Genomic DNA, 16,896 nt, shown 5'->3' with positions numbered 1-16,896 from the left:
TGTGGAGCTCCCCGTGCAGCTGAGGCCCGTGCTGTGGAGCTCCCCGTGCAGCTGAGGCCCGTGCCCGTGTCCGTCCCCAGGTGAACGGCGTGTCCCTGCACTGCGCGGAGCACCACGTGGCCGTGGAAGCTCTGCGCGGGTCCGGGAGCTCTGTGTCCATGACGGTGCTGCGGGAGCGGATGGTGGAGCCGGAGAACGCCATCACGGTCACCGCGCTGCGCCCCGAGGACGACTACAGCCCCCGGGAGAGGCGAGGGGGCCTGCGCTTCCCCGAGCGCCCCGAGGGGACGCCTCCCACGCAGAGATTCTCCACCTGCCTCATGCGCAACGAGAAGGGCCTGGGCTTCAGCATCGCCGGCGGCAAAGGCTCCACGCCCTACCGGGCTGGCGACACGGTCAGTGACCATCCCCGGGGAGGAGGGTGCTCGGTCCCCGAACCTCGGCACCGCTGTGGGAACAGTGCCGGGTGCTCCGCGCCCACGGGTGCCCAGCGGACCCTGCGCCGGTGGGCGGGCGGCTCCGGGAGCCGGAATCTGCTCCGAAACCGGGGAGAGAAGCTGAGGAGGAGGTGGGGCCGGGGCTCACAGCCCCTGCCAGTGACACTTAATCCTGCCGCTGTCCTCTTGACACATGCTCTGGGCGCTCGGCCACGTTCGGGCTTTGCTGCAGGTGGCTGTGGAAGCAGCAGCGGGTTTGTGTGGAGCGAGGGACAAACGAGAGGCGCCAGGGCAGGAGGGAGCTGCGCGGGCTCGGGGCGCGGTCGGGGGACACGGCTGCCCTGACCCTCCGCTCGTTGCAGGGGATCTTCATCTCGCGGATCGCAGAGGGCGGCGCGGCCCATCGGGACGGGATCCTGCACGTGGGAGACCGGGTCATCTCGGTGAGTGCTCGCGCGCAGGGACGGGCTCCGGCTCCGCTCCCTCGTGCGGGGCTGCGTTTCTGTCACCAGAGCTGGATTTTGGGGGTCCTTTGTTCAGCTCCTGAGCCTTCTGGGAGGGCATTTAACCGGGGTGGTTGTGCCGGCCCGTGGCGGGCGCTGGTGCAGCCGGTGCCTGCCCTTTCCCCAGCGCCTCCCGGCAGGAACGGCGCGTGCAGCCCAGGCTGTGCCGGAGGGGTGGAGCGACGGCGCTGCCCGAGCCGGGGTCCCTGCAGAGCCCGGTGCAGCCTCGGCGGGCTGAGGAGCAGGAGGCTGCCGGGGCATGAGCGCGGCAGGGGTACCGCAGCTTCCCCGCTCCCGCCGGAGCTCCGGCCTCAGTTTCCCTTCCTGTTCCTGCTGCTGGTGCGGCTCTCACTGCTGCCTCTAACCTCCACTCTCTCTGCCTAACGTGTCCTCGCTCGCCGGCCCCGCCGAGCCGCACGCCGCCTCAGCCACAGCTCCTGCCTCGCGTGCTGGTGGTGGGTTTCTGACCCAGCTGCTGCGGTAAGAGCACGAGTTACCGCAGGGCTGGCGCGAGTAAACACGGGTACGGCCTCGTCAGTGCTGGCTTCTGTCTGCGCTATCCCTGGGCTGGGGGCTGTGTTGTATTTGCTCTGGCACAACGTTTCAGTGGAGCTCTGGCCCAGGTTGGCCATTTGTATCTTGGCAGGAGACCTGAACTGTTACAGCATCTCTCTCCTTGCTAATGCTCCCTCCTCCTCCCAAAATCAAACCCTGACCCTGATTGCTGCCAGATAACCTAAACTGGTTTGGTTTTGCTCATTTTTTGTGCTCCACTGGTCCAGAGGCATGACTGAGAGGCATAACGGCAGGCACACGATTCATCAAGTGATGTTAATTGGCTCTACCTGTGGCAAAAAGGAAACACAAGGTCTCCAAATAGAGTCAGAAGTCAAACCTGCCTCCACCCCCGTTAGCAGCTCTATTTATATCTGTGGGCAGCTTCATAGGAAAAGCAGATCTAATTCCCTCGTAATAGCTCGCAGCGTGCTCGCACCGCCGCGTGTGGGCTGGGGGCTCCGTCAGACCTGCGCTGGAGGCGGCCGCGCTGGCGCTGGGCCCTGCACGCCGCTGCGCCGCGGCTGCCGGCTCCCTGCTCAGACACCTGGCCCTGCGCTCACACCGGTGCTGAGCTCTGTGCAGTCGTAGCAGGCTGGGTGCTGAGCGCCAGCCGCAGCTCCAGCCCTGTGCTCAGCTACCAGGAAAGCAGGAGCGAATGATTATTCTCCAGGAGGGCACTTCCCAGGTCCGGACCGTTCCCATCAGTCCTGTCTGCCCAGCCTGGCAGCAGCTCCCGTCCCGCCTGCCCTGCTCGCGAGGTCGGTGCTGAGCATGATACCCACGTGGTGGTGATGGTGCCACGTCCTCCCGTGGCCTCTCGGCGCCGTTTGTCCCCGAGAACACCTGCTGGCTGCCCGAGCTGCACGAGCGGCTCTGGAGCTCCATGTCTGGCTCCGTCTCTGGCCTGTCGGAGCTGCGGGGCTGCCCTGCCCGGCGGTGCTGGGCGTTGAGAGCGTCTGCTCGCCAGAGCGGTGCCCGCGGAGCACCGCGCGCAGCCCCTGCTCACCGCGGCTCCTCTGGAGAGCGGGTGCCCATTGTTCAGGACCGTGTGTGCTGGGACGTGCAGCGCAGGCTGCGTGTGTCCCGTGTCTGCGTGGGGAGAGCAGGAGGGTCCTCGGTGGACGCGGGCTTTCCCAGGGCCAGCAGACAGAGGCCCGTTTCCAAAGCCACGGTCTCCTAGTCATGCCTCAGTTCTCACTCTGGAGTTTTTGGACAGGAAATACAACACAGCTTCACGCTCTTCTCCTGTGCTCTAAGTCGTCCTGGACTTCTCTGCAGGGAAGCACTGGATCGCTCCTGTTGCATTCTTAAGGGAGCTTTGAGTACACGACCGAAGAGCCCAGCCTAGATCTCCTCAGAGTTAACACCCACAGACTCGCCAGGGGTTGACTGCTGACTGCAGCCTTCCCCTTGCTCTGCTGTGTCCCGAGAGTCGCTTTGGCCGTGGGAGACGCGGGGCAGGGAGACGCGGGGCAGGGAGACGCGGGGCAGGGAGACATGGGGCAGGGAGACGCGGGGCAGGGAGACGTGGGGCAGGGAGATGCGGGGCAGGGAGACGCAAGGGGCTGCTGGGGGGTTCGACCCGTGGGATGGGGAGTGCAGGACTGGGAGCAGCTCAGGGAAGCTTGGTTTTGGGGATGGGACTGGGAATGGGCTGAAGAAAACTGATTTTGGGGGAGACCGAGGGCAGCAGCAACACCAGGTGACGCGTGGGGTCCCGGCGGGCGCAATGTGACCCGTGGGTCAGCCGGGTAGCAGAACTCCTGGCACACACAGCGTGTGCGGCGGGGAAGGGACAGATGACACGAGAGCCGAGCCGCGCCGGCCGGGCTCGTTCTGGTCAGCGCAGACGCAGCACAACGGCCGCAGAAACCGGCTCTCCCGGGCTGGGCCGCGCCGCCGTTGCAGGCAGCGCAGGAGTCAGCGAGGACAGGGCCAGCGAGGCTGCTCGTGCGCTGTGCCCGACCCAGGGTGTTCCTGTGTCCCTGTTACTGCTCGGGGAGGTACCGCTGTGTGTGTTTGGTCTGTCCAGGTCTCCCCATTCCCATCTTCTTGTGGAGTGAGAAGTGCAGTGCTGCTGCAGCAGGGCTGCCGGCGCGGTGCAGCGGGCCCTGGTCCGGCCGTCAGGAGCTCGGGGCCAGGTCTTTCCGTGTTGTCCTTGTTGGAGTGAGTCAGCCGTGCCAAGAACGGGTGTCTGGCGGGGGGGGGCCCCGGCCCGCGGGACACGAGGCTGTTCCTGCTCCCGGGCCCGGCCGTCAGCGCAGGTCCCGGAGGTGAACGCCGCGCAGGCGCGGCCGGGCACGGTTCGCCAGGAGGGCGGGCAGCCCTGTGCGGGCACACACGCACACACACGCACACACACACACACACACACGCACACACACGCACACACGCACACACACACACGCACACACGCACACACGCACACACACACACACACGCACGCACACACGCACACACGCACACACACACACGCACACACGCACACACACACGCACACACACACGCACACACGCACACGCACACACGCACACACACGCACAGACCGCGCTCGCAGGGCGCCAGCAGCACGCGGAATTCAGCCGTTTCCTGCCCGCTGGCTCGTCGCGTTCAACGTTTGCCAGTGGAACGTGCACATCCCGCACTCAGCTCCCATAGATGTTCCTGCGTGCAGGTCTCTTCAGTCTCTGGCCCCAACACCAGGCTCTTGAGGGCTCTCTGCTCAGACCCGGAGCCCTTCATCCGGTTTCTGGGCCCGCTGTTGGGTCTTTTCCGCATTCGGGATTCCTACTCGCTGGCCAGTCCGACTTGAATCCTGCTGGTAGATCCTGCGCACAGACCCAGAACAGAGACAGAACCCGCACAGTGCGTTCAAACGGCGTTTGACAGAGACAGAGCAGACTGCGCCCAGCAGGCAGCCCGCCGTCAGCCTCCTGTCCGCCACCTCCCCGTTTTCTTGTGCTGCTTCCTCCCCTCTCCCACCTCTGATCCTTCTGCTGAACATCCCGTAGTGCGTTTTGGACATGCCCACAGTCTCCCATAAAACCTCCTGCAGCAAGTTTGCTCTTTCCCAGGAGAGCTGTTGTGATAAGCCGTGGTGATCTCGCTTTCCTCTGTGTGTTGGTTACCACGCTTTCGGCCACAGTTCTCTGATGTCACCCCTTGAGTGGTTCCCATAACGATCATCCGTGAGTGTCTCGAGTCTCGGCTCTGTTATCTGCATTTCGTGCAGGTTCACGCACCTGTGTGTTCAGTTTCTGATCTTTCCTGCTTATGGCTTTGTCTCTTGTGCCCGGCAGCCGTGCCCAGGGCCCCTGCCCTCCCTGCGTGATGTGCAGCTGGTGCCTCTCGCACCCACGGCGGGCTCTGCTCCCCAGGAACAAGCGCCAGGAGCAGAGGAAACGGCCTCAAGTTGCCCAGGGGAGGTTGAGGTTGGATGTGGGAACAATTTCTTCCCCAAAGGGCTGTGGGGCATTGAACAGGCTGCCCAGGGCAGTGCTGGGGTCACCAGCCCTGGAGGGCTGGACAGACGGACACGAGGTTCTCAGGACAGGGGCGGTGCCGGGGGGTCATGGTTGGACTCAGCGACCCCGAGGGTCTTTTCCAGCCGAGGTGCCCGTGGCGCTGGCGGTGGGTGGGCAGGCAGGCGGGGGCCGGTGCCCGTGGCGCCGGCGGTGGGTGGGCGGGCAGGCGGGGGCCGGTGCCCGTGGACCTTGCGGTGGGTGGGCGGGCAGGCGGGGGCTGGTGCCCGTGGCGCTGGCGGTGGGTGGGCGGGCAGGCGGGGGCCGGTGCCCGTGGCGCTGGCGGTGGGTGGGCGGGCAGGCGGGGGCTGGTGCCCGTGGCGCTGGCGGTGGGTGGGCGGGCAGGCGGGGGCTGGTGCCCGTGGCGCTGGGGGTGGGCGGGCAGGCGGGGGCTGGTGCCCGTGGCGCTGGCGGTGGGTGGGCGGGCAGACCCCGGCACTCGGCTGAGTCCAGAACCCGCTTTCCTGGGAAGAGCTGCCGAGCCACCGCGGCATTTCCCGGGGTCGGACAGCGAGGAGTTGGGCACGAAATACAGTTGCTGCGTCTGTTACAGAGTCACCTTGTTATTTTAAGATCAAACTCCATCTTAACAGCTGTTCTTGCTGTGTCCTCAGTGTCCATTTTTGAAAGCTTTTCTGGAACCAAAGAGCTAGAAACCTTTTAGTTTTTACGGCAAGCGTTGTCCTTTTGGCAGTGCTCACCTAGCTCAGCTCTCCTCCCGCTCTTCTGTCCTCTCACTGCGCCTGTTCTGTTCATGGAGAACAGTCGCATCCTTCATGGTCCTTTGATTTTCTAGGCAAGCTGGTTTAAATCCTGGTTTTGCAGGTGGGCTCTCTGTTCCGTCTGTCACAGCAGCTTTCCTCCGCACATCCAATTAACTGTGTTAGATAATGGTTTTTGCGTGAAGAGCAGCAGTAGTGTACGGTTTTCAGATGAGTTCTCTCCAGTCCCGCGTATGAGCGGCGTTGCCGCTTCCCGGGGCGCACGGGGAGCACCGCTGTGTCCGCACCGCTGTATCTCCCGCTGGCATCACAGCGAGACTGTAGCTGTGCTCTTTACATCATCTGGCATAGCATATTGGGGAATGTTTCTTGTCTGAACGAATTCTAATTCTCCGTCAGTGTCAGAGTCAGTCCTGCGGACCCACAGGGTCCTTCTCAGCGCTCCCAGTCTCTTTGCACCCCGGTGCGCTTCTCACGGCTTAAACGCGGCGCTTTCCGCGGCTGCCGTGGCGGCCCGCTGCGGCGGGTCCTGTCGCACACGGGATCGCGCTCCGCAGCGCCTGTCTCTGGGCTTTGGGGCTGGTTCGTGTGTGCAAACAGCCAGCGCAAAGGCTGCGGTGCCACGGCATGTTGGTGGCACCGCTCTGGGAATCACCGTTTTGCCTTCTTCCCTTATTAAGATCTTGGACTCATCCGTTTGAACGCCCCTCTTGCACTCGCACTGCTGCGAGCCGGCCAGAGCCGCTGTGCGCAGCCGGGGCGACGGCTCTGTCCCGACAGCGGCAGCGGCGGCGGCCGCACACGAGCTGGTTCGCGGTGCTCCGGGAGCATCACGCGTGGTCTTCACGGTCACTGGGGCATCGCGGGTGCTGCTGGGGCTCAGAGGCATCCGGGGAGGGGGGGAAAGGGCTGAAAGCTGTCTGTCTGTCTGTCTGTCTGGAAAGAGGAGCACGGTGGGCGCGGGCAGGTGCCTGCGTCCCTCTGCCGGGTAGAGGAGCGGGGTCAGACACCAAGTGCTTTGGGGAACAGGCTTTTGAGGAGCAGCGGGGCCCCTTAGGGTGCGCGGTGAGTGCTTCGATGTCAGGAGTGCCGGAGCGATGTCTGACGCTGCGTTTGCGGGTCGTTCTAGATCAATGGGGTAGACATGACAGAAGCCAGGCATGATCAGGCAGTAGCGCTGCTTACCGCGTCCTCCCCCACCATCGTGCTGCTGGTAGAGCGAGAGGCCGCGGAGCAGCCCGGCGACGGAGACGCGCCGGGGGCGCCGCGGGGGCGCATGCACTCGCCACCGCCCCCCAGCCATGGGGACAGCCCCCCCGAGGAGCCGCCGCCCCGGACGCCCCTGCCCAAAGGCCTGGAGGACCAGTACCCCATCGAGGTGAGTCTGCTGGGGCGCGGGGCGCCCGATCTCGGCGGTTCTGCGTTTGGAAACGGGCGGGCTGGGCTGGCCCGCTGCGTTGTTGGGGTGTCGAGAAGTGACGGGGAGCCCTGTCGTCCTGCGGGTGCTCACCTTGTGCTCACCCACGCAGAGCACCCGACCCCACGGTGTGCAGCCTGTGGTCCTTATGTTTCATCCCTTATTGCCTTTGCCTCGTGTTCCCTGCAGGAAATCCAGCTGGTGAAGGCGGGTGGTCCCCTGGGGCTCAGCATCGTGGGGGGCAGCGACCACTCCAGCCACCCCTTCGGGATCCACGAGCCCGGTGTCTTCATCTCAAAGGTGCGTCCTGCCTGGGCGCCCCCGGGTCATCGCTCGCTGGGCTTGGGATGAGGGATTTTGATCCAAGAGCCTGAGAAATATGTGCAAAAACGTGGAGCTGATCACTTTCTCCTCTTCCAAGAAATACGCTTTAGTGCAGCCAGGCCTGAGGTTTTGCATCTAGAAACAGCACAGAGCAGTTCCCCCTCTACAGCACTTTGTTCTGAAAAGCAGGGACTTTGGAAAGCACAAGTCGGTTACGGTAAAGGAACCACCGTGTGAATTCCTGGTGCAAAACCGTCAGCCGTTACTTGGACGTGTAATAAGGGACAGTGGAGGGAAACAAAACTTGCTTTGGCAGTGCTGGCTCAGCCACGATCCAAGTCCTTGTCCCATCCAAGTATCTGCAGTTTAAACAAAAATTAAATGGAGAAGGGGAAATAAAAGCTACAGCGATTATTCCAGGCTGGAGAGGAAAGGCAAATATTGAAGGACTGTTATGTTCGTGGGAAGAAATGGTGGAGTACTGAAGAGTGTTTTTTTCCTAATAAGAAAGACCTAAGCTGTGACTCGGAAAAAAAAGGGGGAGGTAGACAATATTTGGCTTAAAACTGAGGGAAGTGTTGAAGCAGAAGTGACTTTCACCGGGCAAACCTGCCGGGCTGGCTGTAGCTCCCTCAGCCTCGGTGCCTTGGGGCCGGGCGCTGCTGCGGGAGCTGAGGCTGAGGCGGCGCTGGGCTCGGCGCACCCGTGACGCTTGGTGCTCCTCCCAGGCTGCGCTGGGCTCGGCGCACTCGCGGCGCTCAGGGCTCGTCCCACGCTGCGCTGGGCTCGGCGCGCCCGCGGTGCTCGGTGCTCGTCCCACGCTGCGCTGGGCTCGGTGCGCCCGCAGCGCTCGGTGCTCGTCCCACGCTGCGCTGGGCTCGGTGCGCCCGCGGCGCCCGGTGCTCGTCCCACGCTGCGCTGGGCTTGGCGCACCCGCGGCGCTCAGGGCTCGTCCCGCGCCGCGCAGGCAGTTCCTCCCGGCTCTGCGCTACAGGTGGAGATACCGGCTGGACGTCGTCCAGTAGCAGATAATCGGTGCCCTGAGCGGTGCCCGTGGAATCGGAAGCCTCCCAATGAGAAGGGGTTGGGGGGGGAGCGCGAGTACCCGCACACACTGCGCTTAGAGGGTACGATTGTCATTTTACGGTGGCTTTCTGCAAGTGCTTAACACATCAGTGCACCGAGCAGCTTCTCCACAGACAGTTGCCTCCTGAGGAGCTCTGGCTGCGGACGGACAGGCTCCGGCAGCCCAGGAGATGCTGTAGCGGCCGGGGCGCGGTGGGCGTCCCTGTGCCGGGTGCCATGCTGACGCTCTGTGCAGGTCATTCCGCGCGGGCTGGCGTCCCGCAGCGGGCTGCGCGTGGGGGACCGCATCCTGGAGGTGAACGGCACCGACCTGCGCCACGCCACGCACCAGGAGGCCGTGACCGCGCTGCTGTCCAGCGCGCAGGAGCTCACCGTGCTGGTGAGGAGGGACCCGCCGCCGCCCGGCATGCAGGTGCGTCAGCGGCAGCCGCGCGCCAGCGCCGCCCAGCGGGACTCCGACCGGCTGTGGCACCGGGGCACCCCAAACGCCAGGTTTAGGTGGACAGCTTCCAAACCAGACTTCATTCTAGCTGGGAAATGTAGCCAATAAACCGACTAGGAAAAGGGTTTGTACAATTATGTAGCACTCCAACAACATAAAATACAGGTTTGGCTATCAGTTGAGGAGATCATTGGGCTACGACAACACAAGAACAATGAGGATCAACAACATACAGGCATTCACTCAACAGAAACAAAGCCAGAGGCCTCTCTGTGCAGGGCACCCGCAGGAATAACCACCCGCCCGGCTCAGGCGAGGGCTCCCACTCGCCTGGTCAGGCAAGGACTCGTTCCGGGATATACCCAGTTCATAACCACTCACCCCAATGAGGATGTCGGGTGCTCTCGATCCCACAGTCTCCTTGGTGTCCCGGTCTGAGGGGAGGGCTCCAGTTCACAGACCCGCTGTTCCCACACCGCTCCAAGGGCTCTTTGTGGGGAGGGACCCCCTTTTACAACCCGCTCAGGTCTGGCTGTGGGCACCACAACGTGGTCCAGAAGCTCCTCAGCTGCTCCGGGCGCCTCCTTTGCTGAGGACCCTGTTCGTGGGCGGAGGGTCCCACCCTCCTGTCCCAGGCAGTGCCGGTGACGTCCCCGTGCCCGGGCAGGGGAGGGGGCGGCTGTCAGCACCCTGGGACCACCCTGCTGCGGTGGGGACGGGCACAGCGGCACGAAAGGAGCTGTAGGGCCATCAGTGGCCCCGCTGGAGGCTCCAGGTCTCGGGGGAACGTGCAGCTGCCACGGGGTGGAACTCCGGGGCTGGACACAGCCCGACTTGAGGCTGGGATGCCCTTCTCGGCGGCAGGATCCGGCCTCTGGTGAATACTGTAACTATGGAGGGCCTCTTGCCGTGCCCGTGGGCACCTCGGGCTCAGACAATGATCAGGTTTCCTGAGAGCCGGACCTGAACAGGAGACAAAAACACGGAAAAGGAGCCCATCAGAAACAGTGAACTGTGCTACACGACCGAAAGCTCTAATTCGGGTCCTTTTCAGGGTATTTAGAACATGGCCACCTACTGGGAGCGTTTCCTTAGCAATTCCTGTCCGAACTTGACCCAGAAACAAGGAGACCTTTTCTGTGTTCGCAGGAAATATGCATTGAAAAGGCCCCAGGAGAAAAACTGGGCATCAGCATCCGCGGTGGTGCCAAGGGTCACGCTGGGAACCCGTTTGATCCCACCGACGAGGGCATCTTCATCTCCAAGGTACAGAGCGCGGCAGGGCAGCTGCGGGGCGGCCGTGGGACTGCTATGGGGCTGCGGTGGGGCGGCTGTGGGGCTGCTATGGGGCTGCGGTGGGGCGGCTGTGGGACTGCTATGGGGCTGCGGTGGGGCTGCTATGGGGCTGCGGTGGGGCGGCTGCGGTGGGGCTGCTATGGGGCTGCGGCGGGGCGGCTGCAGGGCAGCTGCAGGGCTGCACTGCTCGTGGCTCCGCAGCGCCCGGTCCCGTTGGTTCCTTGGCCTCTGGCCTGCGGGTGTTCTTCAGTCTCCGGAGTCCCGCTGAGCTCTGGCTCTACAACATGAGGCACCAGATCTCTGTTTCGTCCTGCGTGCCCTGGGCACGTCCCGTGTCACCCCACGCGTTCTGCCCCCACTGAAGAAGTGACGCCCGTCTGGCGGTTCTGTTCTTTCCCTGGGGCACCTCACGCTGTACCCGTGTTTCTGTCTGGTTCCTGAGAGCAGCTTCTCCCAGCACCATTGTACAATTTTTTCTCGCTTCCCAGCTCACGTATTTCTCCTGAGCAAAATCTCATGTTGGCATTTGTTTGGTTTGGGGTTGTTTTGATTGCTGCTTTTGTGTTTCGTTGTTCTGTTTCCCCCTGCACGCACAGCAGGTCCCACGGGCTCCTTTCCTGCCCCAGAGTGGCAGAACGCAGGTGCACCCCGTGGCCTCTGCCGCCGTGCGCTGGCGGCTCCGCGCGCCGGTGCCTCCCGGAGCACGCGCGGGCGCCGTGTTCTTCAGAGCGGCCGCGGTCCGTGCGCTGGTGCCTCCTGGAGCACCCACGGGCACCGTGTTCTTCAGAGCGGCCGCGGTCCGTGCGCTGGTGCCTCCTGGAGCACCCACGGGCACCGTGTTCTTCAGAGCGGCCGCGGTCCGTGCGCTGGTGCCTCCTGGAGCACCCACGGGCACCGTGTTCTTCAGAGCGGCCGCGGTCCATGTGCCGGTGCCTCCCGGAGCACGCGCGGGCGCCGTGTTCTTCAGAGCGGCCGCGGTCCGTGCGCTGGTGCCTCCCGGAGCACCCACGGGCACCGTGTTCTTCAGAGTGGCCGCGGTCCATGTGCCGGTGCCTCCCGGAGCACGCGCGGGCGCCATGTTCTTCAGAGCGGCCGCGGTCCATGTGCTGGTGCCTCCCGGAGCACACGCGGGCGCCATGTTCTTCAGAGCGGCCGCGGTCCGTGCGCCGGTGCCTCCCGGAGCACGCGCGGGTGCCGTGTTCTTCAGAGCGGCCGCGGTCCGTGCGCCGTGTTCTTCAGAGCGGCCGCGGTCCGTGCGCCCGTCTGCGCGCAGCGCCCCGGGACGTGCACGCGGCAGGATGCGGCCTGTGGCTGGCTGAGGGAAGAGAACGGGAGTTAATGCCGAGAGAGAGGGTGGAAAATGACAGATACGTGTAATTTAGGTCTGTCTCTACCACAAAGACAGTGAAAAGTCTTTATGCCTCATTTGTCTCTTATCCACAACCCACAAAAATGGATAATGCTTGCATTTTCTGTCTCTCTCCCAACAAAAGAATTGTTACGCTGTCCATGCTGCGAAGCCGAATCAGAGAAGGGTGAGATTTCTCACTGTGGCACCGGCAAAGCAAAAGCAGCTGCTTTCCTTGGGGCAGCACATTTCAGATTTAGATGCTTTTTATCTCCCGAAAGATCAATGGTGATCAAGATGGAAAGGGGCAGTGTCAGGAGGATGGAGCCAGGCTCTGCTGGTGACAACCAGGGACAGGACAAGGGGCAATGGGTGCAAACTGCAACACAGGAGGTTCCGCTGGAAGAGGAGAAGCAACTTGTTGGGGTGAGGGTGTCAGAGCCTGGCCCAGGCTGCCCAGGGGGGTGTGGAGTCTCCTTCTGTGCAGACATTCCAACCCCCTGGACACCTTCCTGTGTCACCTCAGCTGGGTGTTCCTGCTCCGGGGGGTTGCACTGGATGAGCTTTGGGGTCCCTTCCAACCCCTGACATCCTGGGATTCTGGGGTTTCTTCCGCGCCTGTTTCCTCTGTCACACTGTACACTTCATTCATTTTCTCCCGTCTGTAAGTACACACAAACGCTTCAGGCGCTGACGTGGAGCCGCAGCTTTGCCCGTTCCTGCGCTCCAGTGTCTCTCCGGCCGGTCCCCGCGCTCCGGTCCCGTCTCCTCAGCGCGTCTCGCCCGTTGCAGGTGAGCTCGTCGGGGGCGGCGGCGCGAGACGGGCGGCTGCAGGTGGGGATGCGCATCCTGGAGGTGAACCAGCAGAGCCTGCTGGGCATGACGCACACGGAGGCCGTGCAGATCCTGCGCGGCGTGGGCGACGCGCTGCTGGTGCTGGTGTGCGACGGCTTCGACCCCCGCGCCGCGGCCGCCATCGAGGTGAGGCTGCGCTCCGGCTGCTTCCTGGCGACTCTGGCCTTTCACTCCTTTTGTGAGGTCTCAGTTTTCTGGGCCCCCAGTTCCCACGTCTGCGCTCCTGCTCCGTGGCCCGGCGATGGTGGCCGGTTTGCCAGCGCGCGTCCCTGCAGGCCGCCGCTCTGCTGGCCGCGGGACCCTGCTCTGCTGGCCGCGGGACCCTGCTCTGCTGGCCGCGGGACCCCTGCTCTGCTGGCCACGGGACCACCGCTCTGCTGGCCGCGGGACCCCTGCTCTGCTGGCCACGGGACCCCTGCTCTGCTGGCCACGGGACCACCGCTCTGCTGGCCGCGGGACCCCTGCTCTGCTGGCCGCGGGACCGCCGCTCTGCTGGCCACGGGACCCCTGCTCTGCTGGCCGCGGGACCCCTGCTCTGCTGGCCATGGGACCCCTGCTCTGCTGGCCGCGGGACCCCTGCTCTGCTGGCCGCGGGACCCCTGCTCTGCTGGCCATGGGACCCCTGCTCTGCTGGCCGCGGGACCCCTGCTCTGCTGGCCGCGGGACCGCCGCTCTGCTGGCCGCGGGACCCCTGCTCTGCTGGCCGCGGGACCCCTGCTCTGCTGGCCATGGGACCCCTGCTCTGCTGGCCACGGGACCCCTGCTCTGCTGGCCGCGGGACCCCTGCTCTGCTGGCCGCGGGACCCCTGCTCTGCTGGCCGCGGGACCCCTGCTCTGCTGGCCGTGGGACCCCTGCTCTGCTGGCCGCGGGACCGCCGCTCTGCTGGCCGCGGGACCCCTGCTCTGCTGGCCGCGGGACCGCCACTCTGCTGGTCGCGGGGCCACTCCACGGCATCACCGCGCTGCTTAGAAATGCGGTTTTCACGTTCGTTCTCTCCAGGCTCTTGTGCCTGGTTTTTCTTGTGCCAATGCTACACTGTCTGTTCACTGGTGTTTGCCTTTCCCCGCACAGAAACTCTTACCCATAGTCATCCTGTGCCTTCTCGGTTTCTTTTTTCAAGGCTTATCAAGTAAGCTTTTTTATTCTCTGCTAGAATAAGTGCCCAGTCCCCAGTACCAAGATGTTCCTTATCCCTTTTCTGTACTCGTTTCAATTCAAACTCATCTTCCCCGGCCCTCGAGCTCCTTCAATAATTGATGCTGAGATGAGGTTTGAAGTTGAGAAGGAGCTCCAACCAGCCCAGGTTCATCTCGGTGCTCTGAATCTGGGAACCCAGGGAATGCACTTTTTGTGTAACACACCATGGTTTATTGCCTTTTTGCTTTGTAGATGTCTCCAGGGATTATTGCAAACCCTTTTGCTGCTGGCATTGGGCGCAAGAATAGCCTGGAAAGTATCTCTTCTATTGACCGGGACTTGAGCCCTGAGGAACTGGAGATGCTGCAGAAGGTGGGTGCGATGGCTGCGACTGGGGAGCGTTATGGGGTGGAAGGAATGACTGAGGTCTCCAGTGTCTTCCTTGGTGCGCTGAACCTGCAACGTAACGGGTAGTGGATTTCCTCCTGTTGGATCAGCGGTCCCAGCACTTCGGTCGTGACGGGACTCAGATCTTGAGCTTAGAGGCGCTGTGAGAAGGGAGAGAGCACGGGGCGAGCGGCGCTAACTTTGCTCTATCGTAGGAGGTGGAAATGGTGAGAGAAGCAGCTCAGTGGGAGAGAGAAGAGAAGGAGAAAGTGCTGAGAGATGTTTCACGTGGCAGAATCTGTTCTGCGGCGGCTCTGCCGCGGCCGAGCCCGCCAGCGCCGGCTTGTCTCTCCCCAGACGCCGCTGCTGCGGGGGCTTGGGGTCTTCCCTCTCGGTGGTGAACGCTGGGTTGGTGCAGCTGCTCCTGCCTTTGTGCGCCTCCCTGCGCCTTTGTGGCGCTTCCCCGTTGGTTACGGCCTCCGCTGCCTCTGCTGCCCCTTGAGCGCGGAGTCCCACGTCTGATCAGTCCTCTGTGCAGCGCTCCGTGACCTGACGGATTTTGTGAGCAGCGATGGGAACACTCGGCTCGGAGCTGCCCTGGGTTTGAGGAAGCAGCGCTGTTCATCTCAGCCGTGTGCTCCTCAGTTTCCTTGTCGTTTTTCTGGCGGGTTCTGTGACTTCCGTGTTTCCGCGGCTGTTTCGCAGAACCAGGCCGGCAGCGTCACGCCACTCGAGGGCGTGGGCTTTCTGGTTATCCCTCTTCAGACGGTGGTTTGTTCAGCCAGGTCCCTTTGGGAGCTGAGGGGAGGCGGCGTTCCCCGGTGCGGCCGCTCAGGACGGCGCTGCGGGCGCACGGCGCCTGTGGGCTCCGCGGGCGCCGCTCCGGCCTGCCGGCAGACGCGGCCGCTGCTGCCGGGCGCCTTCTGCAGCCGTGACCGCTCGGCCTGTCACGCCGCCCCACGGGGGTGCAGGTGTGTCGGCGGTTCTGGACTTAGGTGTCTTGAGAACTCAGTTAGCACTTGGGATTTTGTTTGCTTTGGAAGAAACAGCCAATGCTTCGAATAACCAGTGGCACAGACTGAGAGGACAGAGCCATGAGCCAGAAAATGGCCTTATGACCGTTCAGGCACGTGTTACGTGTAATTATTAAATACACATAAGTATATTCAATGTTGGTCTAACCGTACTGCGCTCTGGGTCCGTGGGAGCGGGGGCACGGGGCTGCGCGTCCCGCGGGCTCCGCGGCAGCTTTGCTTGGTCCTTGCTCTGCGGCTTCGGCACGTGCGGAACAGGACACGGGGTCCTGCCCGGGTGTCCCGAGCTGCTCTCGGGGTTCGCGTCCTCCAGCGGAACGGCCCTAGAGAGCGGCCGGGGCAGGAGGGGAGGCAGCCTCGCCGCGCCGCTCGGTTCGGCTCGGAGCGGAGACGGCTTAGATCAGACAGTGATTTTTTCTATGGAATTTCTTGTTCCCTGCCAAGGAAGGACCCGAGAATGGTTTGCTGTGGTTTCAGAAAACCCAATTTCATGGCATTACCGTCACATGGCGTTACTGTGTTCCTTGTAGTTTAATGTTGGTCGCGTATGGACGTGAATACTCTGTAGGAGACCTCGGGTCCGGTGCGTTTGACACGGTCTCCACAGCATCCTCACAGCTGAGCTGAGGAGGGGTGGTCTGGACAATAGAGTGGTGAGGTGGGTTGCAAACTGGCTTAAGGAGAGAAACCAGAGAGTGGTGGTCAATGGTGCGGAGTCCAGTTGAGGCCAGTATCCAGTGCAGTGCCTCAGGGGCAGTGCTGGGGCCGGTATTATTCAGTATATTTGTTAACAATTTAGATGAGGGAATTGAGTGACTATCAGCAAGTTTGCTGATGACACCAAGCTGGGAGGAGCGGCTGACACGCCAGAGCTGTGCTGCCATCAGAGACCTGGACAGGCTGGAGAGCTGGGCGGGGAATAACCTGATGAGATTTAACAAGGGCAAGTGTAGAGTCCTGCATCTGGGCAGGAACAGCCCCAGGTTCAGTGTAAGTTGGGGAATGAGCTATTAGAGAGCAGCGTAGGGGAAAGGGACCTGGGGGTCCTGGGGACAGCAGGGTGACCATGAGCCAGCACTGGGCCCTTGTGGCCAGGAAGCCAATGGGACCTGGGCTGGGTTAGCAGGGTGGTCAGTAGGTCAGAGAGGTTCTCCTGCCCCTCTGCTCTGCCCTGGGGAGACCACACCTGGAATCTTGTGTCCAGTTGTGTCCCCTCAGTTCCAGCAGGACAGAGAACTGCTGCAGAGAGTCCAGCGCAGCCACCAAGATGCTGCAGGGAGTGGAGCATCTCCCGTGTGAGGAAAGGCTGAGGGAGCTGGGGCTCTGGAGCTGGACAAGAGGACACTGAGGGGGGACTCATTAATGTTTATAAATATATAAAGGGTGAGTGCCACGAGGACGGAGCCAGGCTCTTCTCGGTGGCAAACAATGACAGGACAAGGGGTAATGGGATCAAGCTGGAACACAAGAGGTTCCACTTAAACTTGAGAAGAAACTTGTTCATGGTGAGGGTGTCAGAGCCTGGCCCAGGCTGCCCAGGGGGTTGTGGAGTCTCCTTCTGTGCAGACATTCCAACCCCCTGGACACCTTCCTGTGTCACCTCATCTGGGTGTTCCTGCTCCATGGGGGGATTGCACTGGGTGAGCTTTGAGGTCCCTTCCAGTCCCAAACATACTGTGATACTGTGATACTGTGATACTGTGATACTGTGATACTGTGATACTGTGTGATACCGTGTTATCAGCATTTTAACAGCTCTGGATAAGCCCAGAGCAAGTCCGGCCCCAGAACCACACTGCGCTGTCTGTGCTGCTTGCATTAGTTCAAG

The 16,896-nt window shown here is 62.8% G+C and overlaps 1 protein-coding gene across 1 annotated transcript in view; it reads left to right on the top strand.

Moving 5' to 3' along the window:
• SCRIB (scribble planar cell polarity protein) overlaps positions 1 to 16,896 on the top strand; it is a 122,162-nt gene that overhangs the window by 61,117 nt on the left and 44,149 nt on the right. Inside the window, exons 19-28 of the mRNA XM_080339454.1 lie at positions 81 to 395; positions 800 to 880; positions 6,871 to 7,119; positions 7,348 to 7,458; positions 8,804 to 8,980; positions 10,160 to 10,276; positions 12,447 to 12,635; positions 13,900 to 14,019; positions 14,250 to 14,303; positions 14,740 to 14,980. Of these exons, the coding sequence (XP_080195580.1) occupies positions 81 to 395; positions 800 to 880; positions 6,871 to 7,119; positions 7,348 to 7,458; positions 8,804 to 8,980; positions 10,160 to 10,276; positions 12,447 to 12,635; positions 13,900 to 14,019; positions 14,250 to 14,303; positions 14,740 to 14,980 (1,654 nt within the window). The remainder of the gene's footprint in view (positions 1 to 80; positions 396 to 799; positions 881 to 6,870; positions 7,120 to 7,347; positions 7,459 to 8,803; positions 8,981 to 10,159; positions 10,277 to 12,446; positions 12,636 to 13,899; positions 14,020 to 14,249; positions 14,304 to 14,739; positions 14,981 to 16,896) is intronic.

Source organism: Nesoenas mayeri (assembly GCF_963082525.1).
Source record: "Nesoenas mayeri genome assembly, chromosome: 2".
NCBI lineage: Eukaryota > Metazoa > Chordata > Aves > Columbiformes > Columbidae > Nesoenas > Nesoenas mayeri.
The sequence above is the reverse complement of the archived record's forward strand: the minus strand, read 5'-3'. Positions and strand labels throughout refer to the sequence as shown.